Here is a 17,151-nt window from a genome sequence, read left to right as displayed (position 1 = left end):
AGTCATGAAAATAAAAATTCGTATCAGAATTTAATCTGCACGGTGATACAGAAATATAGAAGTCCATCCGTATTGGGATTTAATCCGCGTGATAAAAATTTTACGGCGGAATATAACGTCGCTACTATTGCCGGCTCGCGCGAGGCATTTATCGATATTGGAGAGCCGCGTCGAACATTTCGACGATCTGAGATCGACGGTACTGCGCAGGAACGCGGAAGTGCTGCGAAGAGAAACCTCGCACATCCCGTGTGCTTTCAATGTACTCGACTTCGTTCAGATATTAACCTTTAGCACTTGACGCCAAGCGCGAGGAGCATTCGAAAGAATGCAAGTAGAATTCGAAAACATCGGCAGAATTGTTGTAAGTCCTATTCGGAAGTGTAAAGGAATCCTTTTATACACGACATTTATGAAAATATTTGCACAGGGTTACAAATGTGTTATAAAGAATTGTCGTTTAACAGTTTATATATCTTTAAATTATTTCACAGAATTTGTATGATGCTATATCTGATTTTATAAATATTTGTGCGCTATCACGCTTGCAATAGATAAGAAGAATTCTCCTCTTCCGTGACAAGTATTCGGCATATCGGCGTTATACATATTTATCTAGCTTGATTTGAAAACTTCTAAACGCTAACTGAAAACTTTGTTGACAGCATGATATTACTTATACAACTAGATATGTGTAAGTGAAATTAATTTGTTGCGTTGCGATCTACAAGGAAATCAGTTATGGAAAATTACTGATTGCATAATTATCGTCGGCTGTATTGCCTAGAATAGAACTGCCATACCGGAATTTCCGTTTACGAATACTTATATTATGTAAAATGAAGGAGACGAGTTACATCATAAAATATATTTGCTTGTTTCGTCTTTAATAAAAATAAATAAATATAGCTAACTATACGGAATGCAGCTATATGAAAGCCAGCTAGAATTTCCGGGTTATGTTATCATCGACGGTATCGTAAAATTCGCGATATCCTTTGTTTCACGAATTGCTTCAGTCGTGCATCGATATTATCTCTCCCCCAGGCTTATCGATATGCTACTCTCTGCATTGCGAGAAAATTCTGAAAACCAAGTATACGCCGTTGCGACGAAATACTGTTACAGCCGATTCAAAAGCTAGTGTCGAGCTTATCGCACGCGGCGCAGTTGAACCGTGCGAACGGTTATAAGTCACATATTTTAGTGAGAATAATGCACGGAATTCGCAGAATAAAAAAAAATAAAAAGAATCCTCCGCTCACAGTCGTGGAAAGGAAAAATGCGAGCATAAAACTGTCGAATTTTGATTTCACGAACTTTCATCTCGGCTCTTTTTTATTTTATCATATATGGTACTTGGACTCACCGTGGGCGTGTAGAAGGGTGCTTGCTCGGCGCTCAAGCTGGGAAAGTACGCGGCCATACCCTCGGACGCCGCCGCGGCCGCGGCGGCCGCGTACGGCGCGCTGTACATGGAAAGCGCGGCCGTGGGTAGGCCACCTAGACGCTGATAGCCGCCCAGCAGTTCGTACTGGCAGGAGCAGACGGTCTGGCCCGTCAGCGGATCCGTGAAGATCGGGCGACCGGTATCACAGCACCTGGCCGCAGTCGGACCGCCGGCCGATGGCGGCGGATGACCCTGGGACGGGCTAACCGAGGTAGTGGGACTGCCGGGCGGTCTCACGATCGCGCTTGTCACCGCCATCCTCGCTTGCGTCAGACCGGCTACGTCCAGGGGATGATTCGTCGTCGTACTGGCGGTTACGCTGCTGACCAGGGACGAGCCGCCCGCGCTCAGGATCGCACCGGTCGCAGGTGAGACCGAGGACGGCGCCAACGACGAGTTCACTGTTACAGGACACTGCAACCAACAGATCGCAGAGCTCCAATCAGTATCCAAGTTGAATTGACCTGATTAAATTATTCCATACGTGAGGTTTGTCTTAGAGTGTTACATTCCTCACGATATTAAATTCACCTCGTTAAGGATTAGATATATCGTTGCTACGAAATCTCGAAGTATCGACTACATGTTACGACGTGTTGCAGCTGGCGGATGGTAAGAGGCGATCCCCGTTATGAAAAGGCGAACGTAACTGCAAGCATCAGGCCCCCTCCTTTTATTTCCACGACTAAACCGAAAATCTACGGGCGCTGGGCATAATGCCGGCGGGCCTCATTAATTCCATATCAAACACTACGGCTAAATAGATTAGCGGGTTGAGTGCCTTTCGCGCCCGGGAACCTAAACAAACCCCCGTGAAACATCCCTACCCCCGAGACGCTTCCCGCGATTGTCCCAGGCAGCCAGCCAGCCAGCTATCCATCCATCCATCCATCCATCCATTGCCTCGTTTCGGTGGCCCCAAACATATTGTCGAAACCCCCGTACGCATTGTGCTGGGGCGAAAAACCCATGCGCGATGCGCATTATGGCGTCGAGAGAGAGTCGCGTTAATGCGTGTCCTCGATGCGTCGCCGATGTTTCGAGGGCCAACTGTCGCACGATGGCCAAACGCGTGTGCGTGTGTACGGTAAATACCGTATATATATCTCCGCTATATTTCAAGCGAAGTACGACGCGCGTTGCAATCGACGACGATAAAGCTAATATAAAGCAGTTCTCTATTATAATTTTGGGTCAAAGAAGATTGCGCCTTAGAGTACAATTTCTGCTCTTGTATCGACGTATTGTTTTAAATGTAAAAATACCGCTGACATCGGCATATATCCAATTTTACAAAAGAGAAAAAAAAGGAAATTCTCTCGATTTAAAAATATGCTCGACATTTGCGTCGCATTTAAAGGCGAAAGAACCGGTCCCTCGCCGAGCATACATCCGACCATTCTCTTTCAGAAATCGTAAGATTCCAAGGAGTTCGAGGGAAAAGCCGGCGATGGCAAGAATGCGCTTCGGGACTCCGGATCGGGCAAAGGGTTAAACGACGAAGCGTGTTGGCGAGTGTCCGCTACCACGGGCCATAATTCAGTCCTAGTCCTCGAGAGAGGAAGCCAGACGGCGGACCTGAGTTACTCGATGCGATCGCATCGAAGCTGCTGCTTGCCAGTCGCAACCGTGCAAACCGCAACGGCAACTATATCACCTTTGCGAGGTGTTGCGCAGTGGTGCCTAATGCAATGCATTTTTGCAAACGAAAACTTATTTTGTTATACTTTTTACGAAGTATAACGAAAAGATATGCAATATTTAACAGATTTTACTATAACAGAATTGAATTTTCTTCCAATCTTATTTTTTATTATTTTTCCTTCGAGTACCTATTACTTGTAATAATTATTATTAAACACACAAAAACTATAATTAATATTATAATTTATATAATTTTATAATTAATATTATAATTTATTTTTTTTTAAGTATATTATAATTTATATAATACATTTCTATAATACATATTTAAACATAGGATATAAAACATGTTTACAGAATTCTTAATTTGTCAAAGATCTTATCATAGGTTTCAATTATTTTTTTAATTAATAATTCAAGAGAAATTATGTGCGAGCGAAAGTGGATGCCTTGTAAAAAATTCAACAGAATTCAAGTAATTATGTAAAGTTTAAGCACCACTGGTTTCGTCCTTGCTGCTGTCTCCTTTAAAGAAGCAAGGTGGCTTCGAGGTAGTATTATACGTGGCACGCAGCGTACCGGTAGCAACCGACGAAAGCAATAATTATTCGTACGCCGTATACGTGCCGATATATCGACGCATTAGCTCTTCGTTCTCTCGTTTGTGCCACGAGCGCGCTAATTGCCATCACTGTGATTTCTCTCGTAGATGCCTCCCAGCGAAGAAACACGCGCCGGAGAGTGCATTGCGAATTAGCAGTCGCATTGAGATGCAGCAATATTGATTTTTTTCCGATTACATTTTTTACATTTTTTACATTTACTAAAATTTTGGAGTAAATTGGGTGTCCCACGTTGATTAATTGTCCTTATGATTGAAACACGGGCATCAAGATCGAAGAATTGCGGATTATGGAGAAAGCTGAGAATTTGCTACTTTGCTCATGCTAGATGTATATACGAAATATATATATTTTTTTTACGTTTGATACGAAATTTCGCGTGCCGTCGGGAGCGACTCTTATCATCCGTCGCACGCCAGCCATTCGTTAAAAACTAGAATCGTATCATTCCGCATATCGTTCGGATTTATATTTATGGGATATTTTAGAGGAGAGGCAGATATCAAACGTCAACTGGGAAAATAATCAACTTAATTTTTCTCGTTCGCGTTAATGCCTCGGCACGCGAGCGGAAGCCCTCTTTTCGCGTACTTTCCTTTCGCAACATTCGCGTAATACGTTACTTACGCCCTGTTCGGTGTAAGGTTTCGCGCGAGCATCCGTTACTCGATACGCACTATAAAAACCGGTTGGCGATAAAGTGGACGAGGCGATCGTCGCGATCTACCTGCGCCGCGTACGAACGAAACGGGCGAGAATTCGTCGTCGGGGAATAGATAGGTATACGTGGATATTTGAACACTGCGGAGGAGCATCGCACCACCGCTTAGTGTCGACCTGACATCTTCGAGGAGTTTGCGGAAAGTTACACCGGGATCTCTCGACTTGCGCGCGCACACGCTGGTTGTCGTTCAGAGGTTCAGGTATACCTCGGATACCTGAATCGCGACGACCCATCGCTCACGCGTCGCGAAAAACCGATATCGTACGCGTCGCGCCGCGAGTCGATGATCGATGGATCGTCGTCCGGGCCTGGGAAAAAGAGAAAAGTGCATGTCCTCGGATTAAAGCGGCCGTGAACGGGTAGCTGACGAACGACTCAGGATCGGCACTCGGTACACATCGGCATCGACAGCACCTGGCCGCACGCATCTTACTTATGACCCGATTTGTATGCGCGGTGTAACGAACATGTCGACGAAGGAACAAGTAATAGCGCGATCAGCAATGTTTCTCGGCAGTGATAAAAAGCTTCGTCGCGAAAACATTGCTGAAGGAGAAGAAACTTCAATAACTAGCTTGTTATTAAAGTGGAAATTCAACAACAAGCTGACATTTTCTAAAAAGTACTGATATATCCAAATGCTTATTTTATAACGTATACAACCGAGATATTAACATAGTGATAAGCACAGAAATAATTCATACTGAAATACTCATATTTGTGGATATTTCGTCTTAAGATAAATTAAACGATAAATAATTCACACATATGTAAAATCAAGAGTCGTAATATGTGACACAGATGTACTTATATTTTGCATTAACTGACAAATTAAATTGTCGTAATACACGCGATACCGCGATATGCGAGTGAGTTTCAATTGACGGGTCTTGAACAATCCACGGTGAAATTTATTCAAGTAAAATCCGAGAGGAACCCAGGGGCGTCTTTCCAACGAAGAGCTCGATAAACGTAAAAACTCGGGTTGACGACGGCGCGGTGCTCCGGGCGATACGGGGTGTCAGATAGAGAAGCTTGTAAAGAACGCGAATAGGAGGTACGTCGAATCGGAAACGAACGGCGGACCTCCGTAGCGCGACTGCACTTCCAGGATTTATAGGCCATTCGGAAGAGAATCGGTTATCCTGTGGACACAGATGCGCCGGTGTTTGCGCGCGGAGCATTTGTCACGCGTGTCCTGCGAGCGAAAAAGGGACCGACGCGGCGCGGCGCGGCGGCCGATTCGATCCTCTTTATGCGTGCCGATGATGCCCTCTTTGCAACGAGGCCCAGCCAAGTCAATATTGACTCCAGGCCAGATTGATGGACCTTCCTCGCGTGTGTGTTTAGGCCTCGCAGCACTCACTTATGTTCCCACCCCGCGCGACTCACCTATCCATATTTCTCCACGCTTCCTTTTCTCCCTCTTTCTCTAGCTTCCTGCACCGTCTCTGTTTGTTGAATGTTACATTCGGAAAAACGTGAAAATCCTCGCTAATTCTCTACAGTCAGATAATACGAATACAATTATTTCTCAAGCTTAAGACCGACTCCGATCGATGGACTAAATCTTTTGAAGCGGTTGTGAACCTGTAACTTATGATCTTGAAGACTAGTTGTATATGAAAATTAATAAACGAACAAAAATGTCTAATATATAATAAAAATGGCCAAAAACATTAAAAATAAAAAAGAATTGTACATTGAAGCGTCCGAATAATTCGGAGTGCATATAATAAAATTATGTGATTGAAAATACGTCGATTGAAAAACAGGTTTTATATTCTTCAGGGATGTGATTTTAACGAGTCGCGTTAAACTATCGGTAGGTTCGGAAATATCTGCGCGAATGAAACTTTAACTAACAATAACTTAAAAATGTAATGATCTCCTATTTCCGGGGATCAGTTATTCTTGCAAATTCAATTTATGCTGTGACAAGGAATCAATACTCGCTTCAATCATAGCGTTCTAAATATTCCGCGTAAATTGTTATCTTCCTATTATTAATTAATCAATTCGCTCTGTTCTTTTTTAGAAAAAAAAAAAATTCATGAAAACGCAAATAATGGGATTTATGTTCCTTCGTCGACCGCAAATACAACCGCAATTGCGGGAAACGATCGGGGCGGTCTGTGATATCGCGTTTCTCACAAAGTATCATCGATAATTTGATCGCAGCGCGATATGCAGCTAAATTAATTAATTCCTCTCTGCTAATCGCTTATGGTTATACTCCCGTGCCTCCGAGGGGAACAAAATGCGGCGTTATCGTTGGCGTGATCGCCGTGGAAGGGGGACACATACAATCGTATCGTTCACGGTTCCCGAGGGCCCGCGGCCAGAGCTCTCGCTCGCGTATTTCGACAAAAGCAGAGAGCGGCGAAACTGCGAAGTCGTCATCCGACACCGAAGTTTCGCCGTAAAGCGATTACCAACGACCACGACGACGACGGCGCGTTATCAGAAGAGGACCTGTGGTGATACAATAGCGTACATACGTACGTTACTCAGTTTAACATTGTGACGAACGATACCAACACCACGCATCGTGCAGGGCGATACTACTTTCGCCCGCGTCGGCGTAATCGCATTCTCGTTGACGATGCTTACGGAAGAGCGTTACTATATTACGGGTGTGCGGTTATTGTGTTACCGGTGACTTATCGTGTGGGAGAATTATTACGCGTGTAACTGTCATTGAAGCTGCGACTTATCCTGGCGACAAAGGACAAGAGATATATATATACAAACGGAGTGTTCGATTAACATTCCGGCTTGTGTATATATGTGCGTTATAAGTAATTTGACAGTATGGATAATACTATTGAATTACTGTTGCGTTACTAGCGGCGATTACAACCTAATTATAAAGTCAAGGTGAAAATTTTTATTTGTCTTCTGATTAAAAAACGGATCACAGTCAACGGTGTTTCGATATAAATTTTCTGAATGTCGCTTGCGTGATGGCTGTCGCTATACTCACGATGTGAACACGAACGAACGAATGAACGTGTCACGGCCGCAAGAGCGAGAAGGATAGTTGAGGGAACGAACAAGAGGCCGAGGGCGGATCTGAGTCAGCTCTAGAGACCGGCTCGAGTAGCGCTAAGTCAGCGAGTGAAACAGCGCTAACCGCTGGGCGCGAACTTACTACCGGCGATCGTATCTACATATATATATCTATATATAACGCGACGCGACACGTCGCCGCACTCTGCCAACTTGCAATAATATGGCCATTCATAATTTTTATGTGGTCGCCGTCAATGGGGAGCCTCCCTTCCTCTTTTCCCTTCCGTCCGAATCGCCATCGTTGAGCGTTTCAGGCATACAAATGTCTTTGACCAAATCTCTTCCCTTCCAACCCAGGTGTTTTTCTTCTAATCCGCCATATTCTATTCTAATTATTTCTTTTTTAAAATGAAATATACTTGTGATTTTTATTCATCGTTACAATGTTGTATCGCGTAGTCGTGTATTTATTTATGATAACGTCATTGGAAAAAGAAAAAAAGATACGAAGATAAGTAATATCACGAGTGCCAATATTCCATTTTTGTTTACGTGAGCACACGGCTTGTCCAAAAGTTTTGACTTAAGTACTTTGACTACCTCCAAACAGATAAATACATGTGATACACCGATCGTATCAGAATGTACTCAGATGTGCTCGAATATAATCTAGTTATGTAAGTCATTTATGTATCCTCGTGCTGGCTACGATAGCTATCTATTATATCGATATCCTGATTAAACCGTTACGTCAGTCGTATCGCACGAATTTCCCCGTAATGCGTCGATTCGTATCGACGATTTGACGCGCGTATACATGTCGACCACGAGAGGCGGGTAACTACTTGAGGCCCAGTAAAGTCCACGGATGTGCCCCATCACGTACGGATTTGTGACGCGTTATCGCGAAGGAAAACGCACGGATCTTACGAAACGTATTAACATGGCTGCACCCAAGCGAAACATAATAAGCCGACATGGAAACACGATACTCGCTCACTAGGATGCACGTTGGTGATTCAATCGAGTGCAATTACAAATCTAGATCACATGTTGAATATTTTACAATGAACCTGCAACATCCTGCATATCTCCTCAACGGAAAGACGGAAGCAAATCGGAGCTCGAAGCGCAAATCTTCGATTCATCTTCGTCCGTAATTAAGTTAACTCGTTGCACCGTTATCAACCAGTGCCGCGTCTAATCTCGCGGTCGTCACAACTAATATGAACCGATCGCATGTCAAGGCAACATGACACGAGAAACTGCGGAGTGTACACTAATCCATTTCCCGCATTGCTATTTTATTTTAAGCGTAACATTTTGGTAAAAGAGATACACACGTATTGTGATTTTGATAAGGTAGGAATGGGAGAAGGGGGGTCCAGAATTGTCAAGCAAATTATCGAAGCGGGCTTGATGAGAAATCTATTTCATGTTAACGGCTCGATGACAAGAATTAGACTGTTCTTTTGTGCCGTACGGGTCGTCAAAACAAACTTTCCTACAGATACATTCGTCATTCTAATTCACTCGTCAATAATACGCAAACTTGTTAGCTATAAAATCTAATAACTACAATATACTTTGGTACACACCTAACATAATTCAAATATAAGGTCTCCGTTCGTTTCGTGACGTCTGTACGGTTACACGATAATTTTAAGTTTCGCCGTGTGTTGTGACATTTTGTCGGGAGGAATAATGCTGCTAGTGGCATAACAAATTGTAAGCTTAACCGAGGCATTCATCTAGGCGGTTCCTCGATACATCAACGACGTCGACGCTCTCCGGTCTTACCACGCGACATGGGCAAAAATAACGCAACGGAATCAAAAAGGACGAGAAGACGCGAGAGTGCGAGAACGAAGAGGTTGTTATCTCAATTAAATTGATCGACGCAGATTAGTGTTATGAATTCCACCGCGTTCTAAATTTAATGCCAACGCCTGGCCGCGCACGGTCGTCGCGATGCAGAGAGCGTGGTTTACAGTTTCATAAAAAAAAAAAAGAACAGTCGTGTATTTGTGGGCGCGACAATTTTTCAAGCTGGAATTAAACGGCGAGTGTGGATCGCATCGCGCAACGTCATACACCGACCGTTGCATTCGCGTTCGCTGAGACGTGTCGGATCAACGTGCTGCAGATTAATTTGGGCAACGATCAGTGTCAATATTGCTTTGATCATTTTACCTCGTGGATATGCTAAAGCCATGTGGTATGGAAATTTGGAATTGCGACAAAAAAGATAGGATTTTAAGTGATAAAAATAGATTGAAAAATTCTTTTTTTATCTTCCGATTCGTCGAACTATACCTGCACATATCTGCAAATATTTAGGAGTCGCTGATGATAAATTTATACGTTCGCCTTGTGCTGTTCGTTTATGATTCGTTATTTCCTCAAGCGCAGCGACACGTTACGATATATGGCGATTACCGAGCAACATTGATGTAGCGTAATTAATTGCTCTTCATTGTTAATAGTTTAGTTTTAAGGTAATATGAACGATTATGAATATGAAGATGGTGACGGTAATAATTTCGATAAATTTTGTAGTTTTATACGCATCGTGTTATTTGATCGGGGAATTTTGTTTTTGACATGCAATTAAAAATATACTTTTCATAAATAGGCAAAGATAATCCATGCGTTCCTTCGTTGATGTGTTTCATATTACAAAATAATACGCGCGGAATGTGATGGATATTACAGATGAAAAAACAATACTTTATGAGTGACGAGTTATTGTCTACATATATACATACGTCATATATTAACGATAATATGTCAACGATAAACACTGACCAATGTAATTATTTATCTCTTTTGTTTTTTTTACTGCACTATAAGTAGAAAATAACAGATAAGAGGCCATTTAATTTATCAGCACTTGAACAATATGCTGTATGTAAAGTGGTTGTAATATACTCTCGCTTTTGCGTCGACATTCCTTCACATCTTCAATATCATCGTTTTATTATACTTGCGCTACTTTGTGTCGATACATTTGCGTTGTGTTAGGATTTTTCGCGAGCAGTAAACGTCTGGATTCTCACGTAATTTCACGCGAAATATAAAATCAATGTAAAAGAGGAAATTAATTCGTATTCTAATAACTGCGAATATAAACGTGAAATAATCGGGAAGAGCGACCGAACGGATATGGGAAAGATGTGCGTGGAGCACGCACCAATTACCACCTTCGAGATACGGTTGAAATGCAGCGGCATGCGATGCTGCTATTATGACAAAAACCTTCGTTGTTAGTAAGACAAGATAATTATTCCGCCGAGCTCGGCTCTTCGATCATTTAGGCGTGGCAACACATGTTCTCAGTTCAGCGCTATGCGCGGCGTATATGCAAGGTATACCTATATACAGCGTGTCAGGACACGTGGGTACGGAACCTCTCCGGCTTGCCAACGGCTATTCATTTTCGCAACCCTCACCTTCGCCGCCGAGAGAGAAAGGGAGGGATTCCTCCCTGCACAAATTATTCGATACGCCTCGTGAGGCCAAAACGAGTTAACGACGCCTAACGACGACGCGTCGCACGCATCGTGATTTTAATGGCGAAAATTATTTACTAAAAGGAGAACGCCTTTAATACAGCTTCGCGGCGCGAAAATTAGCCGATAGTAATTTCTGCAAACGATGACACTCTGTCGCAGTCAGCCGACAAGAAGTTGCTTTGTAATCGCGCCGACAATATTTTCGCTTTGCGCGCGATCGTTACATAGTCTGTTAATAAGGAATACATTTGTCGAGCTATGTATTATGCGTGTGCGTATATATATATATATATATGTGCGCGCAAGGCTACACGCGAGAACTAATACATACACGTTACATGAACGTTCGATCATTAACTACACATTTTACTTTCAAATACCAACGAATTAACGCTTCGAGATATTACATCAAGAAAAAAAACGCAAATCAAACTATTGTTAACATACAAAGATGGGAAAAATGCTGAATTAATATCGAATCTATACATATAAACTCAGTGCGCTATAAATCGATACTATACCTATATTAGACTGATCTAAAAGTTGGTTTATTTTTTCGTTTATTGTCGCAAGAGATATGCATAAAAAAAACTTTTGCATTTATTATCAGTATAATACACGTGTCGTCAGCAACTGTAATTTAGATAACAGACAGGTTTATTATAAGCTAAATATAAATAATATCGCGGTCATGTCGGTCGGTAATTTGTGCAAAAAAAAGAGTGTCAAGAGTATTTTTCGGGTTTAACATTTCTGCTTGTAGTCGTTTCAGCGTAAAACGGAGCAAAAATAGCCAATAGATATCGGGCTTCGGTAAAAATGTTTCACGGAAATTCGCGCTATGCGTCATTCCTTATTATTGATTATGTGACTATGGATACGTATTTGTTTTACACAAGTCGGAAAAAGGGATGAGATACGATGGTGTTAACAAGCGCGGCGATCGGATCGTTTAAACATGCGGCTCTTTGCTGATTCGATTACTTCGTTTTACAATTGGCACGATAAGCCGTAAACGATACAAACACGGCGATAAATAATTCCGACTGTGATCGGAAGATCAGTTTGCCGTGTTTCACTAAAACGTTAAATGTAAGGAGAACAGAACGACAGTAACGACACGTACGATATTCGAGACGTCCATTTCGCGGACTCACTTATTTATCAACAAGGTTACTTTTTTTTCAATTCGCTTATCTCACGGATAATTATCGATTTTTTTTGCACGACACGGCCGTTAAGTGATTTCTTTTTACAATGGTGCCTGATATACCGAAACGAGCTAGCTCGAAGTGCAAACGGGAATCATTGATATTAGGAACGTGATCTCTCGGATAACTACTGCGACTTATCAATCTACTTATGTCTTTGATCATTGACTACGCTACATCAATCTTATCACTCGTGCTAATTAACTCGGCTCTTTTTCCGGCACGTATGATTCGAAAGCTCGGAGCTTTTAAATCCCAACGTGCACATTCACCGCGCCTTTCAAATTTTATTATCAACAAATTCCACACACGCGCACACGCACTAACGTCAAAGTTACGTCAAAGCGAATACCGAAGCCTCGACCAAAAAATTACGAATAATTCCAAGCATACGGAGCTGTCGCCGCGCGCGATTTTTACTCGCAAGCGGACGTGTGCGCGCGTGGCTCCAAGAGGCCCGAGATACGGGCATCGAGAGCTCTCACGGGGAGTACGCAGGATCGAGAGCGCTCACCTGTAGATTTGGCGATCCTCGGAAGGAGAACTGTGACATGATGTGTCGGCCGCTCAGGGCCGTGATGGTCGGACACCGCTACGCGATCATCGTTCCAGAGGTCCGCGGCACTCTCGCAGTGCGCCTTCGCTCCCGACGCAGTCACTCCGCGGATCCGTCACACTTTCGCTCTTTCCTCTTTCCTTTTCCTTTTCCTTTTTTTCACCAGCGCGAAGGCTCACGCGGTAGGCGCGAGGACCCTCTCTGTCGCGTGTCCAGCCACCCCGGCGAGGGGAGTGCTACTCGCGTCGACGGCACTCCCGTGCGCCCGGTCGTAGCGACTGGTCGCCCGGCTGCGCTCGAACCGGTCGAAATCGGTGGCGGTCCGCTGCCGGCATATGCACTCGCACTGTCACACGCGGAAACAAGCAGAGGCGCGAAAGCGACCGAGAAGTGGTCCCCCGGAGCGGTTCTGCTGTTGCAACTACCGTGTATCGTAGTCGTCGTGCACTCGCGAAGCAGGTTGCGAAAGAAAGTGCCGCGGACGACGATCGGCGATACGGTCGTCTCGCGCGCGCACTCCGATCTCACTCCGAAGAGGGAACAGCGCGACCAAGAGTCCTCCCGAGGAAGGAGCGCGAGCTCTGCTCCGGCACACCGGAGTGGCGCGAGTCGCGGTAACCAGTGTCGCGCGAAAATAAAAAAAAAAGATCGAAGGGCACAGAGAGCGCGCGGCGCGATGCGTGGCACTTGTCGCGGTAACGCGCGATGCGGTTAGTCGCGGACGGCTATTCACTCCGTTGATCCGATCGACGCGCCAGCTATGATCGGTCGCGACTATCCTCCGAATCGTCGTTTCTTTTCGACGGAATCCAGTCCTCCGCTCGGCGGATAGGAAGGCGGAGGTACACGGATCGCGGGCGCGAGCGAGACGGCCACGGTGAGGGAGAGCGAGAAGGGTAGACGGGATAGAGGGAGGAGGGAGCGAGAGCGAGCGAGCGTCAGAGGGACGGGACGGCGAGCTAAGCGAGGGGGGAGGAGGGGCCGAGAGGGAGAGAGAGAGAGAAAGAGTGAGGTAGAGTGGTAGGTTGAGCGAGGGTGTCGGAGGGACACCGCTGAAAAAGGAGAGGAATGACAGGGAGGAGGACAGACTGAAAGCGAGAGAGAGAGAGAGAGAGAGAGAGGGAGAGAGAGAGAGAGATGAGTGAGTGAGGGAGAACGGTGAGGACGATGTGAATCGCGCACACCGGCCGTCTCTTTTTATCCTTCGCGGTCCTTCCACGCAGCCGGTCGCCTGGCGGCCTGCGCAATCACGCGCCTCGAACTCGCGAAAGAGATGCTGCGTTCCGTCTTCTTATTCCTCCTCCTCCTCTCGCTCGTGCCGATCGCGGCTGCTCCGGTCGTGGCGCTACCGATCGCGCGCACCGCGAAAGCGCCAAGTACAAACTGACGGAGGCGCGTGTTTCCGCCGCGTGCACGCCCGCTCGCTGCCGACGCAACAGCGACAACGACCAGACACCGTATGTTGTTCTTGCTCCGTATTTCTGTCCCCCTCCTGTTTCCTTGTTTCTCTTTCTCTCTTTCTCTCTCTCTCTCTCTCTCTCTCTCTCTCTCTCTCTCTCTCTCTCACTTTGTCCCCGTAAGGTTTCTTCTTTTTCCGTGCGATGACTAATGCGAGAATTCAACTGTACGTTTATTTATTATCTTAGGGTTCACTTTCACGCGATTGTCAATGGGAGACGAGTTTGTTTCACGTTCACCGAGCGCGATAAGCACTGTGGCCGATCCGCCGTCGGTGGCCTCTATCGCGTCACCCGATTTCGCGCAAGTTCGTTCCTCGCTCGCGGAGGAACAAGCGTGGTTCGCGGTCTGTAAGTTGCCGTTGTACCCCACGTTCCGCGAGATGACGGTTGATCGCGGAGTCGTAGGAGGAGGCGACGGGTACAGTGCCGGTGGCGCTGGCGGTAACGATAGTATCACGCTAGTGGTGGTGGCCCGATGACGAGAGAAACGCTCGAAACTCGCTGCCGAGTCTAGTGGTGGTGATGGTGATGGTAGTGGTGGTGGTGGTGGTGGCAGTGGCAGAGTCGTCGCCGTGGTTCTTTTCCTTCCACGGAAAGGGGGACGATTTTTGCGAGATGGTTTGCCCTCGGCGAGGCGGGTGGGAGGGTCCAGATCGGTACGGCGCGCGGTGTGGTGGGGGTACGGGCACCACCTCTGCCGCGCCGATGCCACGCTCTCTCGCCCGCGGCCCGCTGTCTCTCGTACCCGCGCGCGAATTCGTTCCGCGGGTAGCTCTCGTATTAGCACGCCGGGTGTCGTGCGTGGCTCTCTTCTCTTCCCGCACAGGTCGTCGGCATCCTACTTCGTCGATCGGGCACGGAGCCGGCGGTTAGCGTCGGCAAACGCGACAATAAAATATGGTGAGTCGCCCGTGGGGCTCGGCTAGCTCCCTACGCTTTCCCTCCCTTTCGCCGCTCGCCCGAGTCGGGGATCCTCGTTTCTCCCATCCTTTTCCCTCCTTTCCTCTTTCCGTTTTTTGTCTCTCGCTCTTTCGCGGGACAGCCCGATAGCTCGCTCTCGCTTCCTCGTTCCTCCTGATGCCCCACCGTAGGCGCTTTCTTCCCTCTTCGTTCTCGGCTTTCGTTCCCGTGGAGGGGATGGGTTTGAATGAGACGGAGGGGGACGCGACCGGCCGAGATGCTGCCACGCTCCCGTATGGTGGGGCGAGAAGAGTGTGAGCGGTCGGTAGCGCTCGGAGGGGGATGAACGGGAAGGTTGGCGGACGACAGGGTTGGGTTAGGGGGTGAGAGGGAGGCACGGAGGTAGAAACTACACGACAATTTTAGTTCGATAGATCCCAAAGTTTAGCCTCGGCGGCGCTGCTTTACTTGCCGCTGACTTCTTCCCGGTAGTTTGTTCGTTGCCCTCTCTCCCGTTGCTGTCGGCTGCTTCTTCCCCTCCTCCTCCTCGGACACGACCGCACACTCCGACTCGTGTCTCCCACCATCGAGGCCCCACCGTCTTCTTTCTTTCTCTTTCTTTCCTCCTCCCCCTTCCCTCCGCACGAAGACAAGATCGCCGACTACTTCGTACCCCTTCCTGCGCCCGGAGTTAGCTCTAATACCGCGCTACCTGCCACTCCTCCTTATTCTACGCACTACGCGACACTTGACTACACAAACTTCCGTCTCTCTCTTTCCGTCCTCGTGTACCTACATCCTATCCCTTTCTCTCGCTTCTCGCCTCCTCTCTGTTTCTTCCTGTCCTTCGCGCCTCGCACCTCTCTCGCTTCCACCTATGTTTCGTTCATGATACAGCTCCCACCTGCAGCATCGTCCGTCTCCCTCGCGCGTTTACATCGCGGAATGCACGATCGTCACTCCGCCGAGCGTATTACACATTACACGGACGGCGTTTACGCAGAGTACTATGCTCGTTCCGACAGTTTAATGCGACGATGTCGCATGAACGTCCCACCGTGCAACCCGGCCGTCAATCATTTCGTTAGATTGTTACACCGAGATTTTTTGCAATTTTGCTTCACTATTTCTCCGCAGAATTCGGATTAATCAAACTAGCGAACGAATGAATAGTCTTTTCTTTTTTAATGCTCCGTTATCTCGACTTACTTAGATCATCCAATCAAGGCAACGCGTAAACATGCACAAACACCTATCTGAGCGATATCCAAGCGGACACCAAATGAGATAATTGTGGCGACGATGATCAGAAGGACCTTGACGGAAGCATCGTGAGAATGTTTCGCGCAGTTTTTTCAAGGCAACTTGCCTCCTCGCGTACTCGTTCGCCCTCCCGATGTCACCGCCAACGAAAGGGGCGGATAGGAGCAGCCGAAGGTAGTGGGTCGCGGGCGCGAAAATATACCCTGTCGTCCACGCTGGTGGGGGGTCCCTCGCGTGCGGGGAGGGAAAAAAGGACTCGCCGATATTTTTCGCCCACTGATCGACGACGCGCGCACACGCGCGTACCTGCCTGCCGGCGGCGATATTTTTGCAGAGCGCGCACACATACACACGAGAGAGCGCGCTCCACGTGTGTTCGTGCCGGTGGTGGACGCAGGGGAGAGAAATGCGGAAAGAGAGAAAGAGAGGGAGAAATAAAGAAAGATAGAGAGGGAAAGAGAAAGAGAGAGAGAAGTGCGGGATAAATCGTCCCCCTTCCATATTTCTTTCGCCTCCCCCTCTAACGTACCACGGTGGGTGCGGAGCTCGGCTTTTTTCCCCTCCGTGGGCGCGGACTAACCTCGCCCCGCCTTCATCTCCTTCGTTTACGGCCCCCTCCACCCTTCGCGGATGGTGTTGTAGCGCGGCGACGAGAGCGACTACCGCTGAAACTCGTGACGCCGCTGCCTCTCTCTCGCCGTCACCCCGCGACCGACGTGCACGGCACGCCGAGCTACCGCTTCGCGCTCTTGCCCGCCACCGCGGCCGTCGGAGCGACGGAGGAGCTTCA

The 17,151-nt window shown here is 46.9% G+C and overlaps 2 protein-coding genes across 2 annotated transcripts in view; both read right to left on the bottom strand.

Moving 5' to 3' along the window:
• Nucleotides 1-15,132, bottom strand: part of Mirr (iroquois-class homeodomain protein mirror) — a 29,105-nt gene extending 13,973 nt beyond the window's left edge. The window contains exons 1-2 of the mRNA XM_071782628.1: nt 12,697-15,132; nt 1,370-1,864 (exon numbers count right to left, since the gene is read on the bottom strand). Coding sequence (XP_071638729.1) covers nt 1,370-1,864; nt 12,697-12,735 — 534 coding nt within the window. The 5' untranslated portion in view covers nt 12,736-15,132. The remainder of the gene's footprint in view (nt 1-1,369; nt 1,865-12,696) is intronic.
• The window catches only part of LOC139815606 (uncharacterized), a 294,108-nt gene that overhangs the window by 190,237 nt on the left and 86,720 nt on the right, over nt 1-17,151 (bottom strand). The window lies entirely within an intron of this gene.

This window comes from Temnothorax longispinosus, chromosome 7, assembly GCF_030848805.1.
Source record: "Temnothorax longispinosus isolate EJ_2023e chromosome 7, Tlon_JGU_v1, whole genome shotgun sequence".
Lineage (NCBI taxonomy): Eukaryota > Metazoa > Arthropoda > Insecta > Hymenoptera > Formicidae > Temnothorax > Temnothorax longispinosus.
This window is presented reverse-complemented; position numbering and strand designations above follow the sequence as displayed.